Below are 14,902 nucleotides of genomic sequence, written 5' to 3'. Positions count from 1 at the left end.
AGTTACATCTAGATAATGATTGTGCTAAAAGTTATATTCATACTTATAACATAAACTTATATGGCATTATGTTAACTATGGAGATGCTCTGAACCATCAATAATAAATTTCTAGGTTGCAAATAATACCTTTAGAAATAATGTCCGTAAAGCTTCAGGTGTTTCGAAAAATCGGTTTACATACAAAAACAATTATCTAAGATCTTGAAATTGGCAGTATAAATTTGAAAACAATATGATTGTAATTTTATTTTAAATTTATGTAAATGTTCGCAGCAATATACTCTTTAACGATATTTTTAAACAGCCTATTGTGTAATGCGATGACGTCGCACATTACCATATTGGCTTTGAAATGTGTATATAAATCCTTCAATTATATGATAAATTTTCTTTCTTTGTAATCGAACGTATCCAATTTGTAAATTCAATATTTTTTTATTGTCATTTTAATACGATTGTATACAATAATCGAACATACTCTTTACATGTTTGTATTTTGTATATACATCTGTATATATATTTTTGATGAATAAGCATGCCTTTTTGATATCTTTTGAAATACAGAATAGTGTAAATGCTGCTACACTTCTTTCTTGTTTTCATTTAATTCTCATAGACAAATGACACACCTGTGCACATCCGATAAATCTCGACTAGCACTGTAGTGAAGTTGAAATGCAAGTTGACATTTTTGGGTGAGGGTTTACGTCGCACTAACAAAGTATTGGTCATATGACGACTTTCAAGCTTAACTAGTGGAAGAAGAGCTCAAGTCTCCTGTCGTGCATTATTTCAGGCACGAACGAGGATCTTAGTAGAACCAACGACGTTCCGTAAGCTAGCAAGATAGCTTCCTCACATGAAAGACGTCAGTTCACACAACGGCGTGGGACATGTGGTTTGAAGTCAAAACATTTTAACCAGTTGGCAATAACGCTTCGATAGCTTATATTTGAGAGATAAACTTAAGATTGACTGTTCAATTTAAAGACATATTTGTACAGGATTGAAAACTCAAAACACAAAGACTATTCTATTTATTTATAGAAGTATTAACAGAGATCTTTCTATATTGTATGTATAATCTAAAGTTAGCAACAACTGTGGTGAATGTCATTTACATCTTCTCATATATTATGTCCTTTACCGAAAATTAAATATTTATTAGTTGTTTCTAGGAGCCCTTCTTAAATAAGAAAACAGAGATCCGCAAGGGAGAACGGCATCCAATGAGCTTCTCCCAAAACAACACAAAACCACCGGTAAAAACAATAAACAAAGTATTTTGCTTAGGAAATAAACAAGCATAATATGAATGAATAAAATAATAATTCCAAATAGTGAAATAACATGTATGATACAGAAAATCCTAAACATAATAAACATAGGTTATGACATTTTTAAAATCATTATCATCTTTATCATTATCATCATTTTATCTTATTTTTATTATTGTCATTTATTATATACTTATAAATGAAATATTGAGAAAAAATGATGGAATGTAATGCATATTCTCATTTTCAATAGTTAAAATTGTAAAAACATATTTTTAAACTGTTGTGAAACATTTTTTCCGTATTTCATACTCGTGTCTTGCTGAACCACTTTCTTCCAAATGTAGCAATACACAACATTATAGGGAAATTCTCTCTGATTGTAATGTCAAAAAAGAGAAAAATGTCGATAATAAACAAAATATTCAAGTATTTTCTATAACATAAATGTATTTTTTTTTCATCTTTTGGTATGAAAATTATTATATTACACTCGTAGTTACAGCCACTAATGAAATATTTATTTTCATACCACTCGATGAAAATAGATTTAGTATTTATAGGAAAATCTTGTGAATGAGTATCCTCTATTCTGTTGCAATATTTTTCATTAATAATTATTGCCAATGCATTGTTACACGCTTTATCTCAAAAGATAAGATGTCTTATACATATTCCATAATAAAACGAAAGATGAAATATTATTACATATAATCACACATTTAAAACAAACATATAAGATCTTTACATGTCTTTCTGTCTAAAAATTCAATAGAAACTTATTGTGTACACACGCTAAACAAAAAGTTAACATATAAATTTCATATCAACTGAATTATCGACAGTATTTCCTAAAATAACATAAAATATATATTTAAGTGTAGTTTTTAAGCATATACAGCTCAACTTCATATATACAACTAATATAAAAATGCATGAATATGAAAAACGGTAACGCGTATCAATGAATGAAATATACTGGTGAGAGTGCAAAACAACCACATGTCATATATACAATATTATTTCAGACAATACAACCGTGGTCTTATACATATCACTATCCGGCATTCAATGAATCAAATTTTAATTACAATAATATATAACTTTTTTTTTAACACTGAAATAACTTAAACTATAAACTCTGTAATTGAATTAGAGTGCGTCTTTGTTTTATAGTGCTATTAACAACCTGAATCGTTTGATCCTTACACCCTCCTCAACATCATTGCAGAGCTTTTCAACGCAATTGCATTATTAAAGCCGACATGAACGTGTCCGCAAACATTCTTTGCGGCACCAGTAATATTGCATGTTGCTCCCGGTTTTGCGTAATATCCATTCAGATTTACATAGCCGCAGTTTTTATACCACCATGCTCCGTGACGCTCAACGGCGCAATTTTGTACAACGGAATCAAGGTCACGGTCAAAAGTTGAAAATGGTTTCAAATTGTGATACTTCAATCCCCTTTCTTCAGAGCCAGCTGAAAAAGAAAACAATAGTTACTTATTAAGTATTAATAAACACTGATAGGCAATGTTTAAATTTTACGTCGATTGTTTGCATAAAATGTTAAAATAGAAACAAACAATCCCTAATGAATGTTCAAAGCGACAAAGTTAGAAATGTTGCATGTTCGGTTTGATGAAGCCTGTTCATGAAAGTGCAAGGTAAAGTCCATGCCCCCTAGCCCGGGTTAAATCAGAATTGATCATTATAGAATAAAATGCTTTCTTGAAAGATGACTTTCACCCCAATCCTCGCACTCGCCTGAAAGTCTGAAAGGTATCGGTTATCTACTTGTCAGCTAAATAACATTCTTACATGGAACAATTCAAAATCCCTTGCAGACTATATATTCTTCCTTGCAAAGATATTATTTGCTATATCGAGTATTTATTTTGTTACTTTTGAATTACTTAAACACTGTGGATTTTGATTTAAATTTAGTGTGAAGATACTATAAAAAAGTAATCAAGTTCTCTTTTTATAATGTTTACCATAGCTTCTCTTTAAGGCAAGATCAGATCTATTGTAGTATTATATCGACGGGTGTCTGCAAAACGTAGACGTCCAAGTTTTCAAAATGTTGAGTATGACAAAAAATCTTTTAATTTGTATTTGCCTTAGAATTATATGGTACTACTTAATTGAAGTACTGGTTGTTGTTTTCTGTAAATGGTGTAAAAGTCTCCAGTTCGTATCTTTATCCAAATTGCCAATACATACCCAACTTCTTTTTTGCATGCTAGTTTTATACATTGTTTTTTAAATCTCTCGAGCAAAAACAATGTTTCTTTATGGAAATTGTAACTTTTAAGTCAGAATTTCCTGCACAATCATTGTATATGAATTAACATTATTTGTGCTTGAAGCATATTCAAAAGTGAATCGCTGTTTTTGTCTGCAAAAACCGTTCAAAAACGATTTTCATGTATTGAGTCATTAATGCCAGCAAAAAGCTCGTGTGAGTATGTGCTACATTTTAGCATGAACATAATATTGAAATGATTAACACAAATTGTCTGCAAAATCACAGTAATTGCAATTTACAATGTCTTTCCACTTAACATTTTGAATTACAAACATAACTTATACATGTAAAAATAAAGTTGTTTGAGAAATTCTGTTCATTCGTATATTCTTATATTTAACCTAAATTGAAAGAAAGAAAGTTATATTTGATATGCAATGACTTTGCAAACATTATTAACCATATTTTTGTTCATTTGATGGTATTAATACCATAAAGTTGTTGATATATAATTTTACGTTGTACAAACATCCATGTTTTGTTATAAAATGTAATGAATTTCGATAATTATATAATTTTGCTTCTCCTAAACAAAATACAAGAGGCTTTATTTGGCATCAAAACTGTTTTTCAAAAGTCGGAAAATCTAGATTCCGTACAATTATATAGGTTTCCATATCAAACTATCAAACTCGACAATGACCACACAGTTGTTCTACGAGCTTTTGATTTGAACGATCTAAGAATCGATTGAACAAATAAAAAAAAAATACTCCATGCTCGAAAGATTCTCATTTATTGGCCGACTCTCACACTATAATGAATATACTTAACTTCAAGTTCAATCACTTATACAGTCTTCATTTTTCATAGCATTTTCAAAAGTATTCTGAATAAATTTGTTCTGTCAGAAAAATATATATTCATATTAGATAGTATTTCAAAGCAATCACTGTAACAGTTGCTATTCTAAGTCATCTCCATTTGATTCTTGTATTGATTATACGTAGCAAGAAATATTCAAGCCCAAACTGTCATCAAATGAAACTCCGAAGAGATCTGATTGCACTTTTTCGGTAAAACTCTCACGAGTAAAACACACTAAATTCACAGTGAATGAATATTTCTTTGTATTGCGTATTTAAATATGACAAAATTAAGTTATTATTTATAATAATTGTTCAATCAAAGCATAAAATGAAACTTTAATGCACTTTTCTCCTATATGTCAAATTCTCAAACCAAAATAAAAGTAAAATTGCAAAGCAAAGTTGTTTCCCTTTAAGTATTTTCATTAGTCCGAGGTTTTCCTGTGACCAATGACAATACTCCATTTGAAAACAATCGCAAATCTGCAAGAAGACTGTAACTTTAAAGGAGTGGTTTTAGCACCGAGATATTATATATATGGAATAGAACATTATCACTTAATATATCATTTTACTTGGTTTTTACAAGAAAATGTAGGGGTAAATATTTTTACGTGAATTGATCACAAATCAATATCTCAATAACTATTCAATGAAAATTTGACATATGGCACATCTTTCTCGATCATTTTTGCGCACTGTCATTGTCAAAAACGAGACCTAAACACTTATAAAATATGATAATAAGATCAACAAAAAAATGCGGTGTTCAAAGTTTCAAGTTCCTATTTCAAGTTTTTTTTGTTATGCTCTTCACAAAATTTAAAATGGAAAAATATAATAAAGGACACGTATTCAAACAAATAAGGAAGCGGGGGGGGGGGGGTCTTGTGTACGCAATCCTCATTTGCTATGGGATGGTTACTGGAGACTAACACAATGTAATCTCCGAATTCCGGAACTTCTTAAATCCGGAAACTTCTGAAATTCGAAAAAAATCAAGGTCCTATAATTTCTCTTTTAGTTTTCCAGAACTTTTAATTTCTGAATTCCGAACCATTAAGGTTATATTAGTTAGAATTTACATAACAAACAGTTATTTTAATAGGATATGATTGAATGTTTGTATTTTACCTCACTTTAATTATCAAATTGAAGTTTTAATAAAACTTTTGTCATTTATATTATAGCTTCATTTAAAAACGTTCAATATACAATAATGTTGATATGCATATACAAATCTCAGAGAGTTTCAACGAACTGGCCAATCACAATGACCTCCGAACCGTTGTATGAAAATAGAGAACAACGGAATCCTTTGTGTGCGACAACAACTGAATTAATTGAAATTGTTACAAGCTCGGTTTAATTGAGCCTGTTCATGAACGGTAGTGGAAATTGCACGCTACCGGCCACGCCCCCTTACACCAGCTTAAACAGAATTCAAAATCCAAAACGAATGTGCTCGTATTGCTTCCGGATGTACAAGACTTGTTTCACTCGAAAATCTTTCAAATGAAATAAACTGGGAATCTCTCGAAGAAAGACGATATATACATAGAATGATCTTACTTTTTAAAATTCAAAACGGACTAGCTCCAGATTATCTATTCTCAATTCTCCCAACATCAACTAATAATAGGTACAATCTAAGAAATATTGACAATATTCCGGGAATATATGCAAGAACTACACTTTATTTTAACTCTTTTTTCCGACTGCAATAAGGGAATGGAATAATCTTCCACACGACGTCCGTAACCTTCCAACTATCACATCATTTAAACAAAATTTGAAGAAAAATATACGGCACACGCCTAAGTATTACTTGTCTGGTGAAAGAAAACTTCAAATTCTTCATACAAGACTTCGAACAAAGTGTAGTTCTCTAAACTACCATTTATTTTTGAAAAACATAACTGCATCACCTTTATGTCTTTGCGGCGAAATAGAAAATAACTTTCATTTCTTCTTCGAATGTACACAATTTGACACAGCTCGACAAAAGTTACTTCGAAATTTAAATAACTTTGACATTGATTTAAATGTTCTACTTTTAGGCAACCCAGACCTTTCTGACCAAACTAATGACATAATTTTTTCACACGTACACACTTACATCCAAGAGACAAAAAGTTCATTTAACACCCAATCACTTAAACATTATATTCCTTTACTTTATACCTCATTATTTATCTTTCTCCTTCTTCACTACCTTTTCACCTTTCTGTGTTATTGTCAAATACTTTTCTACATTGTATGATAATATTTATTTGAATGTTAATTCAATCTATTGATATATTCATTCTAAATATGTATTCATCCTAAATTTATTCAATGGAACATACATGACATATACAATGTTTCTTAAAGCATTTGAATACATATCAATTTCTGTGTTTTCTTTTTCTCTAATATATTTTGTTTTCAAGATTTTTTTTTTCTATATTATATTCGTCTCAGATTATAAAATATGTAATTATTTAAGCGCCTATTACATGTCAATTACTCACTTAGGAGAAGAATTTCATAAGACATGTTGTCTTTCATTCTAATCCTGTTTTTTTAAGAATATTTGAATTGCATCTGTATATTGTGAATTATAACATGTATATATATTCTGAGAAATAAAATATGTTTAAACTAAACAGAATTCACATTTAATAATCGTAATGGTGAAATTGTCAATTTATAAACATCTGCTGATGTGTACATACGGCGGTTATCATGGAAACTCTGTCAAACGTTAGTGCTATTCCATGAAAAGCGCCGAATAGCCTAAAATTTAAAAATGCGTGTGCACTAAAAAAGAATACAATGGGTGAAACTAAATAAAATGCAATTTTAAAAACAAATATTATGAAGCTTGCACATTACAGACAAAACGTCAAAAGAATAATTAAAACCATTTCACTTCAATACAATCATACCTCCTATTGAACTTCGAGAACCTATGTTCAACCGATATTTTGTTCCGTCTGTTAACTTGAAGTCTTGAAAGGTCTCATGGCCTGTAACACCAGTTTCTTTAGTCATGTCAACTCGAAGCTCTGTTGGACCTTGCTCGGCTAGTTCCTGTATGTATTTCAGACCTGCAGGGAGCAGAATAAATTATAAATTGAAAAAAGGCAACCCTAAAAGCTGTCAGGAAACTTGTTAGATAATTATCCAAGTCTTATCATTTTGATTCGTTTACGTACAGGAAGTAATATGTCACATAGGTACAACATAAACACCCTCATTAAAAATGAAAATAAAAACATATTTTTATAAGCTTTTGTGGAAAACCTTTTGATGCCGTTTAAAAAAAAACATAAACTTTATTTGTACTTTATCACCTCAGGGATGTTAAAATGATATTTAATATTAACTCTAAACTGTCAATGATTCTATTCTTTACTTATTTTAGAACATGTATCAGCTCACTTTTAGACTTCATAATTATAGTTTTTCTGAGCGGTAATGCAAACTTATGTGTAAATTTACCGTTAAACCAAAACAAACAAATCTTTCAGACGGCACGAAGGTGTGAGAGAAATATTCATATTGCTATTTTAGCCATTCATTGTTCTATCTATTAGCTTCACAGAAATAAAACCTTCGAAAGGTGTTGTGTGAACGTCTTCCCGCCTCGTAAATACTTGTTACCATTTTGGGTGTCGTAATAGCATATGAGATGTGCGTAAATGTAGGTGAATAAATGAATGAACAAAGAGTTTGTCTGTGCCCAACTGCTTAATTAATAGAGAGGGCGTCGGATTTCTCCGTGAAAATTGATCATGGACATTGTGTCCAATTGTCTGTTTTCTCACACTGCTGATTCAAACAGTATTTGGGATATATCTTCAGTTTTCTTCGGAGCAATTGTTAATAAAAAAGCAGTCAGGTGAATTATCCACCGAGATATGACCAATAAATGTGTCAAAGTCCGCGAAATAAAAATAACGTATCACTCCTTCTAACAAAATATTTATTTTAAAATATAAACCATATTCAATGATACAATTGTATTATTTTCATTACATTGGCTTCTTTTCATTTTAAAAGTAAAGGAGTATTCTTTACACTGACTACTATTGTAAAAATTCACATAAATATATTACATGTAAACCAAATGGTGACAGATGCTTTGTAGCTGTGAGACAAAGCCAATACAAAAACAAAAAATAAACCCTACCTAGCCAAAATTCTCCGTCAGCGTTTCCAAAACCATTTTCATAGTCCTTGAAGTTCCGATAAAATTCAACTGACCCGTCCAAACGCCTATGGAATATCTATAAAGAATACATTAAGACTAGCGCATGATTTTGTTTTAAATTATAGTGAAATTTCATTGAGCAATCGTTTGTAAAAGAATAATATATTTACGACAACAAAAATCATGTTTCCTTCCCGTTACACAGATTCAACAACAAACTGGTACATGTATTTAACCTGTCTAGAGCAGCAATGAAACTCAATGTCGTCTGAAGGGTGTTAAACTGCAAAAGTTGTATTGTATCAAATATGTCTATATGACTATAATTTCCACCTAGCAAATGATATACTTTCATTGTAAATAGATTGTTTGTCCGTGTCATGACTTTGCTGCATATATAGTATAATTTTAGGTGCTCAAACATCATATTCCATCGACAAATCATTTTATGTTTTTAAAGAAGAATATTGCTTTCAATGATTCACACCATAACGAGTCACTTTGCAAAGATCGCATATGATTAGAAATTGCTATCTCATTTAAATAATTAATTTTCCTTATCAATGTATGAAACGTTTTACATTTTCCAATCATATTGATTATATCAATTGTCATAAAACGCAATATTCATTGAAAAATACCGCATAGTTTTGATTATAAAAAAAACAACATATAATGCAGAAAAAAACGTTTTCATTTGAATTTACAAACGTTTGCATGTCCTTTATAATTTGTAGATATTAATAATAACAAAGCATTACAAACAAAAATCAAAATTCATGTACTTTCTGGAATTGTAAACGTCTTCTTTTGCATATACTTCTAGTTTTAGTACTCTTATAAGTTTGTCTTCTCAGAATGTCTATATGTTTCTTTTAAATGACGCTATGGCCACGAGTTATGTCGAATTTGATAATTTATAGACAGAAAAACAAACATACCGTCCAGCCACCTCCTGCGGTTTCCATGTCACAATTCACTGTCAGAATCGTTCCAGATTGCCATAGTACTATATCATATAATCCACTTTGTGCTTCAGGGAATACATCGTGAATGTCTTTGCAGTCGGTGACTAAAAATTAAAAAAAACACAACCAAATACTTTATATTCAGTAGTGAAAGCATCAGGAATTTCATAATTGTCGTTGTTTAAGAAATATGTTTTAAATTAACGGTTTTTATTTTATACATTAGCAAAGACATCGAGAAAGTTTACTAAATATTAAACAAAACGGTATGCCTTACGTACCTCAGGAAATTCATCTAAAGATTTCTTTACATCCAGCGATACCGTTATAGAAAAACAAATACTTCATAAACGGAATTCATGAATTAAATATAAGTGAAGACATGAAGCATTTCTTATTAGTTGCTGGTATAGAACTGGACAAAACAGTACACACATGTATCGCGGAATTAATAGACATTTATTTCAACAATTCCTGATTTAGAAATAAACCTTACTCTTTTCAAATCTGGAAGAAAGGTTATCTCTCGGATGCATTGATCAAAACAAAAGTACATGGAAATTGCAGACTCTGTTTGATTTAGTCTGTACATGAGGGATAAGTGAATAAGTGCAACATCCCCCATATCCCCTAGCACCGGCTTAAGTGTTACTCTATTTTTAACAATTAAAAGTGATATAATCAATAAAACCAAAGGACCAGAAATATATAACAACACTGAAGTGAAGTTCGGTACGATATCATACGATTTTGTACATGAAACTTTAAATGTTTAATCATGCTTGAACGTCCATTGGACTATCCGAAATTCAGAAAAAGGTAACACCATTACATTCATTTAACAGATATGGTTGCATGGCCTTCTCTTGGTCCGGTTATATGTTTATATAAGGACTTTGAACATGTCTTAAATCAATTTTTAATAATTTATTAAAATATGTTATGTGCACCTACATTTTTGTCATTTAGTAATTTTAAAAAGATGCATTCATATACGTTACATTGATGGCACGAAGCAGTTTGCCATTGCCCCGTTGCTAAACACCTGACCTCCTTTTGAATTGTAACAAATCCATCGTCACATTTAACCAATGCCACATCACAGAACTTGTGTACACCTGTCGCAACCATCTCTAATATACCATTGTCTATTTTCTTACCATAACTACAAGCTAAAATTTGTATTGAAAAGAAAAGTTTAGATTTTTTCAGTATGTTTACTGATGCAAGATTATAATAGGCTTCCGATATATACAGAACAATTTAGCTCAAAGGAAAATGTCTACTGTGGTAACGAGGCTCTGCCGCTTAACAGTTTCCCCGAAATATAGATATTCTTCGTTTCGACGACAACCAGTGTTCTTTCTGTGCATAGTTCGTTTGAATCATAACTTGTACAGTTTAATCCAATATTTCAATGAAGTTATTTTTTCAGTTGCGTTTGAATGGACAATAGGAATCACAACCATTAAAGTGGAATGTAAGACGTTTTATTCTAGCATCGGTGTTAGCAGAAGAAAATCCTGCCTTGTATGCAAGAATAGTTCAACCTTTGCTGGACGTTTCGCACACCCCAACAATTATTTAAAAATAAAAGCACTTTTATAAAGAATATTTTCCTAAAATTTGGCTGACGCAAGATATCCCAAACACTCCAGCTTTTATTAATACAAAGTTGAGTTTGACACTTAATTCAGAACCATCTGAGCAGGTAAAGTGTAAATCTCGGTAAAAGATGAAAACGGAAATATAAGGAAAAACATACTAAATAAATCTCTGCACAAGTATGACTTATCATTTTCATAGCACCTTTGGTTCGTTTGACAAGGATTTGATTGGCAAGCTCCCATCATCGTCTGCAAAGAGGAAGAAAATGTTAATATTTTTTTTATTCAAGTAAATTTCATAAGGTCATGGATCCAAGAGGACAACATGTTTAATAAGCTACAATTAAAAAGATCATACGTGTATAAAGAAATTATTTCTTAGCAGTTGTGTACAAAATAGAAATTTTGACATTCTTATCTGTCAGATATCCAACGTAAATACATATTAATATACATATATACTATTTCTTTAGTGTAAAACGGTAATGTAACAAATACGGACACAATGCAAGTGTTAACTAAAAGCAATACAAGCGTAAAAGTTTTGTGTAACTTTATATATTTATCTATTTAGTTTGATGTGTGGTTATTGGTATAGTTATAGCGTCTATTTTGATTATTTCATATGGAAGCCAACTTTGTTTATATTCTGTTACCTTTAAGATACGTAATTGTTCGTTCGTTCAGCGCTACGTTCCCCAGGTGAGAGTCAACTAATTCGCGCTTCAAATATTATTAGATATATTTTTGTTGTCTCATAAAAATGTCTCGAAAAACATTATTTCGGGTGATAAATGATGATTAATGACTTTATTATCGAATAAGCTCTCTTTTACAATTTAAAGATTTTATTTCTAATAACTAAATGTTTTTAATCAAGAATTAATTGACTCCATGGCCAAGTTCTAATTCAAATCAATTACCATTTACCGTTGAGGGTTCAAATCCCGAGAGGGATTTTCAGAACTTTCATGCGAGGAAGGTACTTTGCAAGCTTTCGAGAGTACAATAGTTTTACGAAAGTGTCTAACCTTCTACCAGTACAGTTTTGAAGTGGCACAATACATCGTATGAGTTTTCATTTCACAAAATTCCAACCAAGAAGAGCACCAAAATACATTTTACAATTAATTTCCGAGTACGTTTTTTAATCATCGTTTTACATATATTTCTGTTTAAACTACCCCATATAGTTTATAAAAAAAAACTTTAAAAAAGACTTATTTTTTAAAGGATTTTGACCTCAAAAGAGTCGCATTATTGAAAACTTTTTTATTTTTATTTATTTGTTTGTTTGTTTTTGTGAGTTTCTACATAGCATTCACACAGCTAAATAGCGACTTTCCAACTCAGCTGGTGAAAAAATACCTAAGGTGACACTCCGTGCATTTTTTTCAGGCAATAGCTTTTATTCACATAAATAACCTACAGCGGTGTGGGGCAAGTGGTTTGAAGTCAACGATCTTTATCACTCGGCCACGGACGCTCTGTTTATACATGTATAATACATAGAGGATATTTGTTTGTTTGTGTGTAAGATGAAATTTTATTTCATCGAGTGGGCTTTAAAAACAGTATTCTCACGAGTGGCATAGCCACGAGTGAGAATACTGTTTTTAAAGTTCACGAGATGAAATAAAATTACATCTTACACAACAAACAGACAAATTTTCTTTTTATTTTATGCTTTAAAACAAGTTAAAACGAAATTTCCATAATTTTAACGTTAATATTAAAATCTGTTTCCCCCATTGAGAGCCCCATTTAGAGGGAATTTCTCATTAAAAACAAGAAGTCTTGAGCTGAAAAATAAGTCCGCCAATGAAGGTTAAATGAATGTGATATTTATTCATTTTATTAAAAAAATATGAATGATCGCTTGTTTTAATAATAAAAACAAACAATTCTTGTAGGAGGAAAAGTCCAACCATCCATCCATATTTCTGTTACTTACTGCGAATTTATATTAGACCTGGCTTTGTAAAATGTAAACGGCAGCCATTTTTTAAAGTCGTGTATTTCATGGGAGGAAAATAATTGTGTAAGATACAGAAGGATATAATTTGGATTTGTTAGTCATACACCTTTTTAAAAGAAAGAAAACTTATTTGAGGATTGTAACAGACAAAAAATAAGTGTTGACAGAAGTGAAAACATTCAGAAAAGGAGCTAGGAAAATGGAAAACTTGGAAGCTTGCTAAGGCATTGTAAGGAACAGAGGAAAGCTGGGTTGTTTTACTTATTTTACGAGTGATAGCTGTCAATGCTTTTCAATTTTTCATAAAGCATACGGCAGTTATTGCTCGTAGGATACTTTAACATGCCCAAATGTCATCAAGAGCAGTTTTGCATGGGGAAGGAATGTATTTTTCAGACTGTAAAAACGAAACAAAAAAAATTAGAGACGAAATTTTGTGATTGGAATTTGAAGGAATAGAAGTAAGTTTTCTCTCTTTATTTACTTTTGACATTTAAGTTATTTATCTATTTCAGCTTTGCTATTTTTTTAACAGCCTGATATTGTCAGAATTGTCAGTAAAAATAAAATTGAGGTACCACATGGGGAAAATCTTAAAAAAGTAGTTTCGTCATTGAAAAAAGTGAAATTATATTTTGATAATTTTCACTGTGAAATTATCAAATATAATTTTCACGGATAAATCAGTAATCCACTGAAAAGCATAAAATAAAATAACATCATATTTGTTGCCTAAGATATGTAAAGTTATTAAGATAATGTCAATTTTATGACTAAAATCAAATGTATAAAAAAACTAATTTGTTTTTCTTAAAAAAGAAATTTACCTTAATTTGAACGAAACTTTTAATAAAATAACTTACTGATGGCCATTCACTTATATCCGAGAAAATAGATCCTATTTTGGTTTCGAATTCTAACAGGTCTACAGATGAACTTTCGACATCGTTTAGTTTGCAGGTTCTTTCCTTCCTGTCATAATCAATGGATTTACAAATTGTAACGGACATACAATTCCGAGCGCACTCATGATGACTAGAGCCATTTATTTTCAAGACAGAGTGACCAATCAGGGCTTTATTAAGGTGCTCCTTGTTTAGTTCAAAAGACTCGCCTGAGTAACACGTGATCCTGGCAGCTGATCCGCAGATTAAAATTATAACAATATCAATTCCAGGAGCCATAATGCTTGTAAAAATGCATTCAATTTTACATAGGTTTCCTATTTATGTATGTATATTGAAAAACGCAAAATAAGTTTAAAAATATAAAGATATCCAAATGTTCAACAAAGCCAAGCATCTATGTTAATTTGCGACTGAATTTTCTTCTTTAAATATATTGTGTTAGGTCTCTCCAGATCAAGCGCATGTTGCATAATTTACGTACTATTGGTCGCAGTTGGATAATCCAATCGCTCAAAATGCAATTACTTTAATCATATCTTGACAAGTTTTGTTATAAATTTGTAATTATTAGATTCAAGATATTTGCGTTAAGTTCAAATGTCTTTTGTACATTCTGAATTCTCATCTTTAGGAAAAAGATAAAAAAAACATATAATATTTAATGCAATCATATACAGAAAAGTTTTTTTTAGCTCACGTGAGTTTTTAGGATCGTTGAATGTTCGTCTTTGTCGTCCGTCGTCCGTCCACTCATGTTAGTTATCACTCTAGCGGTCACATTTTTGACTCAATCATCATCAAACTCGGTCAGGATGCTTGTCTAGGTGAAAGCTCTCATGAG

The 14,902-nt window shown here is 30.8% G+C and overlaps 1 protein-coding gene across 1 annotated transcript; it reads right to left on the bottom strand.

Annotated features, from left to right (window-relative positions):
* Positions 1 to 1,088: 1,088 nt before the first annotated feature.
* LOC132714837 (fibrinogen-like protein A) lies at positions 1,089 to 14,444 on the bottom strand. The gene is made up of 7 exons (XM_060697753.1): positions 14,017 to 14,444; positions 11,334 to 11,424; positions 10,570 to 10,740; positions 9,542 to 9,672; positions 8,580 to 8,676; positions 7,333 to 7,494; positions 1,089 to 2,762 (listed from the first exon to the last, which is right to left on the bottom strand). The coding sequence occupies exons 1-7, from the start codon at positions 14,335 to 14,337 to the stop codon at positions 2,485 to 2,487; spliced, it is 1,251 nt and encodes a 416-aa protein (XP_060553736.1). The 5' UTR covers positions 14,338 to 14,444; the 3' UTR covers positions 1,089 to 2,484.
* Positions 14,445 to 14,902: the final 458 nt, after the last annotated feature.

This window comes from Ruditapes philippinarum, unplaced genomic scaffold (assembly GCF_026571515.1).
Source record: "Ruditapes philippinarum isolate M1 unplaced genomic scaffold, ASM2657151v2 ctg4390_1_1_1_1, whole genome shotgun sequence".
Lineage (NCBI taxonomy): Eukaryota > Metazoa > Mollusca > Bivalvia > Venerida > Veneridae > Ruditapes > Ruditapes philippinarum.
Note: the sequence above shows the minus strand (reverse complement) of the source record. Positions and strands in the feature narration are given on the sequence as shown.